Source organism: Macaca mulatta, chromosome 12, assembly GCF_049350105.2.
Source record: "Macaca mulatta isolate MMU2019108-1 chromosome 12, T2T-MMU8v2.0, whole genome shotgun sequence".
Lineage (NCBI taxonomy): Eukaryota > Metazoa > Chordata > Mammalia > Primates > Cercopithecidae > Macaca > Macaca mulatta.
In genome coordinates this window covers 108,163,778-108,176,499 of record NC_133417.1, presented here as the reverse complement: position 1 = coordinate 108,176,499, position 12,722 = coordinate 108,163,778, and the positions used below count along the sequence as shown (strand labels likewise).

At 38.3% G+C, this 12,722-nt stretch overlaps 1 protein-coding gene across 11 annotated transcripts in view; it reads right to left on the bottom strand.

Moving 5' to 3' along the window:
• Positions 1-12,722, bottom strand: part of CARF (calcium responsive transcription factor) — an 87,250-nt gene that overhangs the window by 32,553 nt on the left and 41,975 nt on the right. For 10 of the 11 annotated variants that reach the window (XR_013402120.1, XR_013402119.1, XR_013402121.1 and 7 more), the window contains 3 exons: positions 12,379-12,606; positions 2,319-2,439; positions 823-952 (listed from right to left, as the gene is read on the bottom strand). Coding sequence is in view for 6 of the 11 variants with exons in the window: in XM_015110690.3 (XP_014966176.1) it covers positions 823-952; positions 2,319-2,439; positions 12,379-12,606 (479 nt within the window). In the remaining 5 variants the exon portion in view is untranslated. Of the gene's footprint in view, positions 1-822; positions 953-2,318; positions 2,440-3,032; positions 3,149-12,378; positions 12,607-12,722 lie in introns of all 11 variants that reach the window. The other variant, XM_077957384.1, reaches the window with a different exon arrangement.

Below are 12,722 nucleotides of genomic sequence, written 5' to 3'. Positions count from 1 at the left end.
AAGCTCCGCCTCCCAGGTTCACGCCATTCTCCTGCCTCAGCCTCCCAAGTAGCTGGGACTAAAGGCGCATGCCACCATGCCCAGTTAATTTTTTTTTTTTTTTTGTATTTTTAGTAGAGACAAGGTTTCACTGTGTTAGCCAGGATGGTCTCGATCTCCTGACCTCGTGATCTGCCCACCTTGGCCTCCCAAGGTGCTGGGATTACAGGCATGAGCCACCACATCTGGTCTTTTTTTTTTTTTTTAAATGGAGTCTCGCTCTGTTGCTCAGGCTGGAGTGCAGTGGTATAATCTCAGCTCACTGCAACCTCCGCCTCCCGGGTTCAAGCAATTCTCTGCCTCAGCCTCCCAAGTAGCTGGAATTACAGGTGCCCACCACCACACCCAGCTAATTTTTGTATGTTTAGTAGAGACGGGGTTTCACCATCTTGGCCAGGCTGGTCTTGAACTCCCAATCTCATGATTTACCTGCCTTGTCCTCCCAAAGTGTTGGGATTACAGGCGTGAACCACAGTGCCTAGCCATGAATGTTTCTTTATTCTAAAAAGTCTGTTAGTGTCAGACTAAATGAACTAATACAATTTTCATACTGTTTCAAAAGATAACAGATGTCACTGAGGAAAAGTAGCACTTTTGACATTTATAGCTTCCAAAGTAGCCTCCTTATGACCCAGATGCCTTAAAATAACTAAAGATATATTCAATGACAGTTCCTTCTATTTTCTGATTTTCTCTATAGTCAGCCAGCTTTAAATGTGTAATTTGTAAAAAAGATTTCCATGGTGATGTTAAAAGATGAGCTTCTCTTTCCCATGGACTTACCTGGTCACTGACTTTTTGGGTAATGTGAAGGACGTTTGAGGATGAAGAATGTAATTGCTGGTATTGTCTGCTAGAGTATCCACCCTTACAGTTGATAAGTTTCTGTCACTGGGTTTCTCTTCAGGGACATCTTAACAACAAAAACAAGAACAAAGTAACATCAATATCTTGAATAAGACCATAAGAATATACCTAACTAAAACTTACGTATTTGTAATAGGTAAAGAAAATTTACGCTTTATTGAGAATAAACGAATAATGCTTTATTGAGAATTTCTCTGATACCTGTTTACTTTAAATTATAATACTGACTACTGTAATTTTATAATTAAGTTTTAGAATTTATATTGAACAGCCAGGATATAAAAGTGGTAGAAATAATTGTATCTTAAGAGTTCTGCAATATATAGGAAAATGTAAAACTAATTTTGTCTATATACTATGCTCATACTCATAATGTTTTCTGCAATCTTTGTTTTTCTCTTCATGTCCTAATGACTATTAACAAAGAATGATAACACTAAGGTGAAAATATCTGCCCTAAACCATTAGCTATGAAGCAGCAACAAAACAGTATAGCTATGAGGTTAGAAAAGAGATTCAAATTGAGGGAAAAGGGAGGAAAGCAAAAAAAAAAAAAGAGAACTAATAGGCATATTATCAAACAGGTAAAGACTATATAAGGAGAAATAGGGAGCATGATTCTCTTTTCTGAATCTGAAGGGGCCAAGGAAAGAGGAAAAGAGCAAGAGGATAAAAAGGATAGTATAAAAAAAAAAAGTAATGAGTCACATGGCTAATAAAAATATTGATAAAGATATAAATGGCCAGCCACAGTGGCTTACATGTGTAATCCCAGCACTTTGGGAGGCGGAGGCGGGTGGATCACCCAAGGTCAGGAGTTCGAGACCAGACTGGCCAACATGGTGAAGCCCCGGCTCTACTAAAAATATAAAAATTAGCCAGGCGTGGTTGCAGGCATCTGTAATCCCTGCTACTCAGGAGGCTGAGGCAGGAGAATTGCTTGAACCTGGGAGTCAGAGGTTGCAGTGAGCTGAGATCATGCCACCACTGTACTCCAGCCTAGGGGATAGAGTGAGACTGTGCCTCCAAAAAAAAAAAAAAAAAGAAAGATATAAATAAAAACTTCTGAAGCTATTAGCATTATATTCTTGCTATTGTTGCTGTTATTATTACTGTTATAATTAAGAAGAATTTATTTTATGCTCACTGGTCATTTGGGAGGAAGCAGGAGTCAACCGGCTTCATAGAATTCTTAAATCAAATAGCTAATCTAGACAGGAGTTGAAAAATGAACTTTGAATTTATTTGGGTGAAGAGCTGTTTTCTAATTATTTAATTCGTAATCTTTTACCTAAGGAGATCAATTTTAGCACTGACTTTCATAAGATGATTTTTCTAAAATATTTATGTTTTTAAAACACTCTCAAATCCCCTACATATCACCCTGAGGACTATATCCCATTGTTACTCACCCCGAGGACTATTCACATCCACAAGTTGCCCCTGAGGTATAATCACTTGTGCCATTGCTGTCTGGGTAGATGGAATTACACGAAGTACCTGTCCATTTTCTGTTGGGCTGGCAACAATCATCTTGGAAGCATTAAAAAAAAAAAAAAAAACTTAAATGCATATGCCTAGACTGATTTAACAAAAATTATTAATTAAATAAATTATTAAACACATACCTAGCTCTATGGTGGATTCTATGATTTCCACCATTTTATAGATGAAAACATTGAGGCACATAAACATTTTTTTCCAAGGTCTCACAACTTATAAGTGGTGAAGCCAGGATTAAAAACAGGCAGTTTGACCCTAATCCTAGGGTCTTAATCACCAACAGTCTTAATCATTACCCATGGATGAAGTCTAATTACTTGGTAGTCTGAACAAGTCTGTCTGGACGTAATACATTTACCTTTTGCCACTTACTGTATTATTTATACATGTTTGACCTATTTGTGTGGCAATCATTTGTCTTATATTTAAAGTCATTTTCCTTAGTTTAAAAATGGTAACTTGTTGGTCGGGAGTGGTGGCTCATGCCTGTAATCCTAGCACTTTGGGAGGGAGGCCGAGGCAGGCAGATCACGAGGTCAGGAGTTTGAGACCAGCCTGATCAATGTGGTGAAACCTCGTCTCTACTAAAAATACAAAAATTAGCAGGGCGTGGTGGCACGCACCTGTAATCCCAGGTACTCAGGAGGCTGAGGCAGGAGAACCGCTTGAATCTGGGAGGCAGAGGTTGCAGTGAGCCGAGATCGCACCACTGTACTCCAGCCTGGGTGACAGAGCAAGACTGTCTCCAAAAAAAAGAAAAAAAAGGTAACTTGATAAATGTCTACTTAAATAGGATTTATTTTTGCATCTCAGCATTTATATATAGCCTCTATGGTTCATAAAGAACTATACTATGAAGTGCCTCAAAAGTTTGAAAACATGGGGAAAATAATATGTTTACTGTACTTTTTTTCAGTTTAACAACTGAACCTACTCTATCAAATTTAGAGGAATATCAACTAAAAAGGCATATGAAGTTGAAAAAAAACTTTTAGACCTATCATTTGAAAGTACAGCTAATACAGTATTTGAAATTAAGTCTATCTGATGCTTCCAGACTTTTTTGGAAGTCTGGAAGCATCAGACTTCCATCAGCACCACATAAATTTTATTATTTAACATACTACTCTCCTATTAACACGGTTTTATTGTTTTATCCAAAGTCTGCTGTCTTCTTTAATGCAGGTAACAATCCTTAATCATTCCAACCCACTTTCCCAGACTCCTCTTTTGCTAGATAAAACATGAAAATATTGCCTATGCTTGATAGGGACTGCATTCCAACTTCTAAGAGAGTTACTTGAGGCCAGACACAGTGGCTCATGCCTGTAATCCCAGTACTTTGGCAGGTCAAGGTGAGAGGATCGCTTGAACCCTTTGGGCTACCTGTCTCTACAAAAAATTTTTAAAATTAGCTGAGTGTGATGGCATGTGCCTGTAGTACCAGCTACTCTGGGGGCTCAGGTGGGAGGATCACTTGAGGCTGGGAGGTCGAGGCTGCAGTGAGCCAGATCATGCTACTGTTCTCCAGCCTGGGTGACAGAGCAAAACCTTGCCTCAAAAAAAAAGGGCCATTTGAAAAAATGCAAATATAAATTTGAAAAAAAATTTTTTAAAAATTTAATGTTGGCCGGGCGCGGTGGCTCAAGCCTGTAATCCCAGCACTTTGGGAGGCCGAGACGGGTGGATCACGAGGTCAGGAGATCGAGACCATCCTGGCTAATGCAGTGAAACCCCGTCTCTACTAAAAATACAAAAAAACTAGCCGGGCGAGGTGGCGGGCACCTGTAGTCCCAGCTACTCGGGAGGCTGAGGCAGGAGAATAGCATAAACCCAGGAGGCGGAGCTTGCAGTGAGCTGAGATCCGGCCACTGCACTCCAGCCTGGGCAACAGAGCTAGACTCTGTCTCAAAAAAAAAAAAAAAAAAAATTTAATGTTGGGGGATAAAACTTCAACAAACTAGAATGCTTTAAATATTAATATAATCATAAATAGTTCCCAGAAATCAAGAATGGGAATTGTTTCCTTCCTTCCCCAGTGTTTAACAAGTTTCTTGAGATAAAAATATCCTGCCATAACTCTTATCACTTTAGCATGAAACAGCAACTGCAAACTCTGATGATAACTGTTTACACGTGCTCAGTGCATAGGAAATGGCAGCACTTTGGATGTATTACCTCATTTAATCCTCATCATGTGTATATCAAGTATATACATTTTATAAATGAGGAAACTGTCACACAGAGGTTACAAAACTCATAGAAGGTTACACAGAGCTATTTAGTCGTAGGCTATAATTGAAACTCAAGCAATCTGACTCCTTTAAACTACCACTCGGTATTAGCTCCCAATATTTGAGAGTGCTACTTAATCTAAAAAAAGACAAAACCAAAACAATATAAAAAACCCTGCTGGACATTAAAAGGCAACAGTAATAATACTGTTTTAAATTCTTTACCCCTTATAATAAGATTAAATATCTGTGAAAAAAATATGTATATATATATTTTCTAACTTTTAGGATTGGGGGTATGAAAAATATTTTATTCATTCTTAGAAAATGAGTGCTGTGGTTATTTTTAAATCAAAATTAAACACAAATAAGTTTTTATAAGTTATTCAATCATATACAAGTTTCATAATTTAGACTGATCTGTGGAATATCCTCTTAATTTTGAAACTATGTTTCCCAAGCATAGTACAGTCTCATTTATTTTCTCGCTTCTTAGCTTAGTCCCCCTGGTACCTAAAAAAATATTTTCAGTTCATATAATCTGACAATGAAAATGTTAATATTACTTTTTTATTTAAAGAAAACCCAGCTAATTACCTTCAATCTTTGTTATGAAAGCAAACATGGTTTTGAAGAGTCATGTGCTACAACACATTCTATTTCAGGCAGACCATGAAAATTATCAGAAAACTTTAGCTGAGTGGTCTTTTACCTACTGGGCCCTTTGTGTACAATATTTCTAATAAATTCAAAAGACCAATTCAGCTTCACTCCAAAACATCTTCATCCATTGCAGATTCACCCACTACAGAATCTTTACTAGTAACTTTTATGTAGAAAGTCATAAGGGGCCAGGCTTGGTGGCTCACGCCTGTAATCCCAGCACTTTGGGAGGCAGAGGCAGATGGATCACCTGGGGTCAGGAGTTTGAGACTAGCCTGGCCAACATGGTGAAACCCTGTCTCTACTAAAAATACTACAATTAGCCGGGCGTGGTGGTAGGCACCTGCAATCCCAGCTACTCCGGAGGCTGAGGCAGAAGAATCACTTGAACCCAGGAGGTGGGGGTTGTAGTGAGCTGAGATCGCATGCCACTGCACTCCAGCCTGGACAACAGAGCGAGACTTTGTCTCAAAAAATAAATAAATAAATAAATGAATAAATAATAAAAAGTCATATTGAAAAAAAAGGAAGGTATATTTCTTTAAAAAGCTCCATTTGGCTGACGGCAGTGGCATGTCCCTGTAGTTCTAGCTACTCTGGAGGCTCGATCATGCCACTGCACTTAAGCCTAGGTGACAGAGTGAGACATATCTCTTTTTTTTTTTGAGATGGAGTCTTGCTCTGTTGCCCAGGCTGGAGTGCATGGAGTGCAGTGGCATGACCTCAGCTCACCACAACCTCCACCTCCCGGGTTCAAGCGATTCTCCTGCCTCAGCCTCCTGAGTGGCTGGGATTACAGGCTTGCACAACCACGCCTGGCTAATTTTTGTATTTTTAGTAGAGACAGGGTTTCACTATGTTGGCCAGTCTGGTCTTGGACTCCTGACCTCGTGATCCACTCACCTCGGCCTCCCAAAGTGCTGGGATTACAAGCGTGAGCCATTGCGCTTGGCTGAGACATATCTCTTAAAAAATAAATTATTTTATTAAAATAAATTAAGAAAAACAAAATGCTTATCTAACAAACCCACAGTCAACATCACAGTAAATGGGCAAAAGCTGGAGGCATTCTCCTTGAAAACCAGCACAAGAAAAGGATGCCCTCTCTCACCACTCCTATTCAACATGGTATTGGAAGTCCTGGCCAAAGCAATCAGGCAAGAGAAAGAAATAAAGAACATCCAGATAGGAAGAGAGAAAGTCAGATTACCCTTGTTTGCAGATGACATGATCCTACATTTAGAAAACCCCATATTCTCAGTCCGAAAGCTCCTCCAGAGATAAACAACTTCAGCAAAGTTTCAGTATACAAAATCAATGTTCAAAAATCACTAGCATTCCAATATACCAACAACAACCGAGACAAGGGCCAAATTAGGAAGGCAATCCCATTCACAATTGCCAGAAAAAGAATAAAATACCTAGGGTTACAGGAAGGTGAAAGATCTCTACAATAAGAATTACAAAAGACTGCTCAAATAATCAGAGAAGATAAAAACAAATGGGAAAAAAAAATCCATGCTCATGGACAGAAAGAATCAATATCATTAAAATGGCCACACTGCACAAAGCAATTCACAGATTCAATGCTATTCCTATCAAACTGCCAATGGCATTCTTCACAGAACCAGAAAAAAACTATTTTAAAATTCATATGGAACCAAAAAAGAAAAAGCCCAAATAGCCAAGGCAATCCTAAGCAAAAAGTACAAAGCTGGAGGCATTATGTTACCTGACTTCAAACTATACAACAAGGCTACAGTAACCAAAACAGCATGGTACTGGTATGAAAACAGACACATAGACCAATGGAACAGAAGAGAGAGCCCAGAAACAACGTTGCACACCTGCAACCATTTGATCTTCAACAAAGCTGACAAAAACAAGCATTAGGGAAACAACTCACTGTTAAGTAAATGGTGCCAGGATTACGGGTTAGCCACATGCAGACGACAGAAGTTGGACCCCTTCCTCACACCATATACAAAAAAAACCAAACAAACAAACAAAAGAAAAACTCAAGACGGACTAAAGATTTAAATATAAAACCCAAAACTATAAAAACCTGGAAGACAGCATAGGCAATACCATCCTAGACAAGGGAATGGGCAAAGATTTCATGACAAAGACACTAAAAGCAATTGCAACAAAAGCAAAAATTGGCAAATGGGATCTAAATAAACTTAAGAGCTTCTACACAACAAAAGAAACTATCAACAGAGTAAACAAACTGAAGAATGGGAGAAAAATATTTGCAAACTATGCATCTGACAAAGGTCTATTATCCAGCATCTAAATGGAACTTAAAACAAATTTACAAGAGAAAAACAACCCCATTGAAAAGTGGACAAAGGACAAGAACAGACACTTTTTTTTTTTTTTAAGTTCTGGGATACATGTGCTGAACGTGCAAGTTTGTTACATGCTATACATAGTTATACATGTGCCATGGTGGTTTGCTGCCCCTATCAACTCATCATCTAGGTTTTAAGCCCTGCATGCATTAGGTATTTGTCCTACTGCTCTCCCTCCTCTCTTCCTCCACCCCCTCACAGGCCCTGGTGTGTGATGTTCTCCTCCCTGTTTCCATGTGTTCTCATTGTTCAAATCCCACTTATGAGTGAGAACATTAGGTGTTTGGTTTTCTGTTCCTGTGTTAGTTTGCTGAGGATGATGGTTCCCAACTTCACCCATGTCCCTGCAAAGGACATGAACTCATTCTATTTTATGGCTGCATAGTATTCCATGGTATATATGTGCCACATTTTCTTCATCCAGTCTATCATTGATGGGCATCTGGGTTGGTTCCAAGTCTTTGCTATTGTAAATAGTGCTACAATAAACGTATGTGTGCATATGTCTTTATAGCAGAATGATTTATAATCCTTTGGGTATACACCCACTCGTGAGATTGCTGGGTCAAATGGTATTTCTGGTTCTAGATCCTTGAGGAATCATTGCACTGTCTTCCACAATAGTCGAATTAATTTACACTACCACCAACAGTGTAAAACCATTCCTATTTCTCCACAGCTGCACCAGCATCGTTTCCAGACTTTCTAATAATCGCCATTCTAACTGGAGTGTCATGGTATCTCATTGTGGTTTTGATTTGCATTTCTCTAATGATCAATGATGATCAACTTTTTTTCTTATGTTTGTTGGCCACATAAATGTCTTCTTGGAAAGGTGTCTTTTCATATCCTTTGCCCATTTTTTAATGGATTTTCTTATAAATTTGTTTAACTTCCTTGTAGATTCTGGATATTAGACCTTTGTCAGATAGATAGCTTGCAAAAATGTTCTCCCATTCTGTAGGTTGCCTGTTCACTCTGATGATAGTTTCTTTTGCTGTGCAGAAGCTCTTTAGCTTAATTAGATCCCATTTGTCAATTCTGGCTTTTGTTGCAATTGCTTTTGGTGTTTTAGTCATGAAGTCTTTGCCCATGTCTATGTCCTGAATGGCATGGCCTAGGTTTTCTTCTAGGGTTTTTATAGTTTCAGGTTTTACATTTAAGTCTTTGATCCATCTTGAGTTAATTTTTGTATAAGGTGTAAGGAAGGGGTCCAGTTTCTGTTTTCTGCATACGGCTAGCCAGTTTTCCCAGCACTATTTATTAAATAGGGAATCCTTTCCCCATTGCTTGTTTTTGTCACGTTTATCGAAGATCAGATGGTTGTAGATGTGTGGTGTTATTTCTGAGGCCTCTGTTCTGTTCCACTGGTCTGTATATCTGTTTTGATACCACTACCATGCTGTTTTGGTTACTGTAGCCTTGTAGTATAGTTTGAAGTCAGGAAATGTGATGCCTCCAGCTTTGTTCTTTTTGCTTAGTATTGTCTTGGCTATACGGGCTTTTTTTTTTGGTTCCATATGAAATTTAAAGTAGTTTTGTCTAGTTTGAACATAAACTTTTCAAAAAGAAGACATACATGCAGTCAACAAGCATATGAAGAAAAGCTCAATATCACTAATCATTAGAAAAATGCAAATCAAAACCACAATGAGATACTATCTCACACCAGTTAGAATGGCTATTATTAAAAAGTCAAACAATAACAGATGCTAGTGAGGTTGTGGAGAAAAGAGAACACTTATACACTGCTGGTGGGAGTGTAAATTTGTTCAACCATTGTAGAAAGCAGTATGGTGATTCCTCAAAGAGATAAAAACAGAACAACCATTCAACCCAGCAATCCTATTATCGGATATATACCCAGAGGAATATAAATCATTCTTCCATAAAGACACATGCATGTGAATGTTCATTAATGCCCTATTCACAATAGCAAACAAATAGAATCAACCTAAACGCCCAGCACTGACAGATTAGATAAAGAAAATGTGGTACATATACACCATGGAATACTACGCAGCCATAAAAAAGAACAAGATCATGTCTTTTGTGGGAACAGGTGGAGCTGGAGGCTACTTCCTTAGCAAACTAACACTGGAACAAAAAACCAAATACTGCATATTCTCACTTACAAGTGGGGGCTAAATGATAAAAACTTATGAACACAAAGAAGGGAACAACAGACAATGGGATCTACTTCAGAGTGGAGGGTGGGAGGGAGAAGAGCTGAAAAAATAACTATTGGGTACTAGGCCTAATGCATGGGTGGATGAAATAACCTGTACAATCTGAGTTTACCTCCATAACAAACCTTCGCATGTACCCTTGAACCTAAAGTAAAAAAAAAACAAAAAAACCAAAACCAAAAACAAAAAAACACCAAATAGCTCCATTTGGTAGGAGATGTTGATAAAGGGGGATACTGTACCATGTGCAGGTACTGCAAGTGTATATATATATATGAAAATCTGTGTATCCTCTGCTCACTTTGGTCATGAACCTAAAATTGCTCTAAAAAATACAGTCCACTGAAACAAACGAACCCAAAAGTTCCATTAAGTTTCCAGGAATATTCTCTCTCTGATCTTGAGTTCTTTGAAGAAAATTCTTTCTTATAATCTGTTTCTCACATTTTTTTTTCCATGCTTCATACCATGTTTCCTATTCCACGGTTTCAAATAACCTTCTGTGTCATCTCCTACCTAAACAATGTAAAACCACCTTTGTACTTACTTTGTATAGAAAGTTTAATCCAATTACAAAGAGTGTTAATTAACTTTTTTTTTAACTCAAATAAACAACTTTGCTCGGAAAGGTACCCTATGTAAAATGACAACCCTTTGACACATTCAGACTCCTTGATCTTCCTGTTGGAAGAAAAAAAAAAAACTTTCTAAATGTTCTGATAGAAACTAGAATAAATGTCAAATAAAGGGGAAACTACAGAAGTACTTCATTCTGGACATGAAAAATTAAAATGTAGTTGGTTAACATTTAAATTATTTGTTGAATATTAACCTTTGCTGGTGATGCAGTATGGCTCTGGTCTAAGTCCCAGAAAGCTCGAACATAAACAAGAAGGATTCCCCTGCACATAGTCACCTCTCAACCAATTATTCTTACCCCTAGAATTTAGATAACTCAATTTGGCTGGATCATAAAGGAGCAAAATGGCATAGATTAACTCTAGAATGCTCTAGATTATGAACAGAAACAAGAGTTAATTCTAGGTAAAATTTTTACCTGTGGTGTAATTTATAATTAAAGTTGTTACGCTTTTAAAAATAATTTTTATTATGAAAGTAATAGATACTCATTGTAGAAAATTTGGAAAATTCAAGTATACAAGAGACACATTATCCTTCATAGTATTACTTATGTTAAGTATATTCTAAATAACCAGAGAGCAACTTAGAGGTTTTTCTTAGTAATTTTCCATATGTCAGTCAAAACAATCTTTCACCTCCTTGGCTCAAACTATGAACTTGGTCAAAAATACTTTTAGCTAACAATTTGAAAAGTATTTAGCCATCCTCATCTTTTTATCTTTATGCATTCTGACTCACGTGGCACACATTTACCCACAAAGATTAGCAAGGATATGTCTAATTCCCCATATACTAGTGGTACCTCCATTGCATTACCTCCATTACTTTCTATTTCTTCAAGAAAACATACCAGAAAGTGGCTTGGAGGTCAGTGAGATGCTGATAAATCAAAACCTGGAGTTCAGGCCGGGCACGGTGGCTCACGCTTGTAATTCCAGCACTTTGGGAGGCTGAGGTGGGTGGATAACGAGGTCAGGAGTTCAAGACAAGCCTGGCCAACGTGGTGAAATCCCGTTTCTACTAAAAATACAAAAACTAGCCGGGTGTGATGGCAGGCACCTGTAATCCCAGTTACTCAGGAGGATGAGGCAAGAGAACTGCTTGAAACCAGGCAGAGGAGGATGCAGTGAGCCGAGATCACGCCACTGCACTCCAGCCTCGGCGACAGAGCAAGATTCCGTCTCGGAAAAAAAACAAACAAACTGGAGTTTAGTCTAATATGTGTCTGTCTCTGTGTGTGTGTGTGTGTGTGTGTGTGTGTACGTTCCATTAAATGTAAGTTCCACGTCAACTCTGGCACTTCAGAACTAGTTACAGATTATGTTACATTTCCAATTGATCTCAAAGCACAAGTGTGCCCAAACACAGAGACTGGCTAAGTACTCTTTATTTAAAGTACTATTCGTAGTCCTGAATGGAAATCTTTTAAAATCCTTACATAAAAATGAAAGTTATGGAAACACTATTTTAAACACAATGTGGCCGGGCTCAGTGGCTCAAGCCTGTAATCCCAACACTTTGGGAGGCCAAGGCGCATGGATCACCTGAGGTCAGGAGTTTGAGGCCAGCCTGACCAACATGGTGAAATCCTGCGTCTACTAAAAAAACAAAAAAAATTAGCCAGGTGTGGTGGTGGGCACCTGTAATCCCACCTACTCGGGAGGCTGAGGCAGGAGAATTGCTTGAACTTGGAAGGCAGAGGTTGCAGTGAACCAAGATCGTGCCATTGCACTCTAACCTGGGCAACAGGAGTGAAACTCCATCTCAAAAATAAATAAATAAATAAACATGATGTAAATCAAAAGTGTCAAGAAATTAAGGTCATTTAGTAAGACTAATATATTTTGCTAAAGAGCATAAAACTGGTTACTTACAAAATATACTCACCATTTGTGCATTGGATTCCCCCAATGACTGAAGTTCATATTGAATAGCTTGCCCATTTTGGTCCACTAGATGGAAATGCTCTGCAGAAGGAGTCCGTGTCTGAGTCAGGGGCCCTGTTATATTCTGTGATATGAGTGAATTATTTGCTTCAGGAGTAGTGATGGGCAAAACTGTAGGAGAATCATTTTGTCCAAAGGAAGAATCCCTGGAGTCCATACAGGTTAGATGCTTTTGCAAAGAAAAAAAAAATCACTTCAGTCTTTTCAGGATATACTGTCACCATTTTTTTTTAAAGATAGGTATAATAAAAATGAAAAGATACCCATTTTTCAGTTGTTTTTACT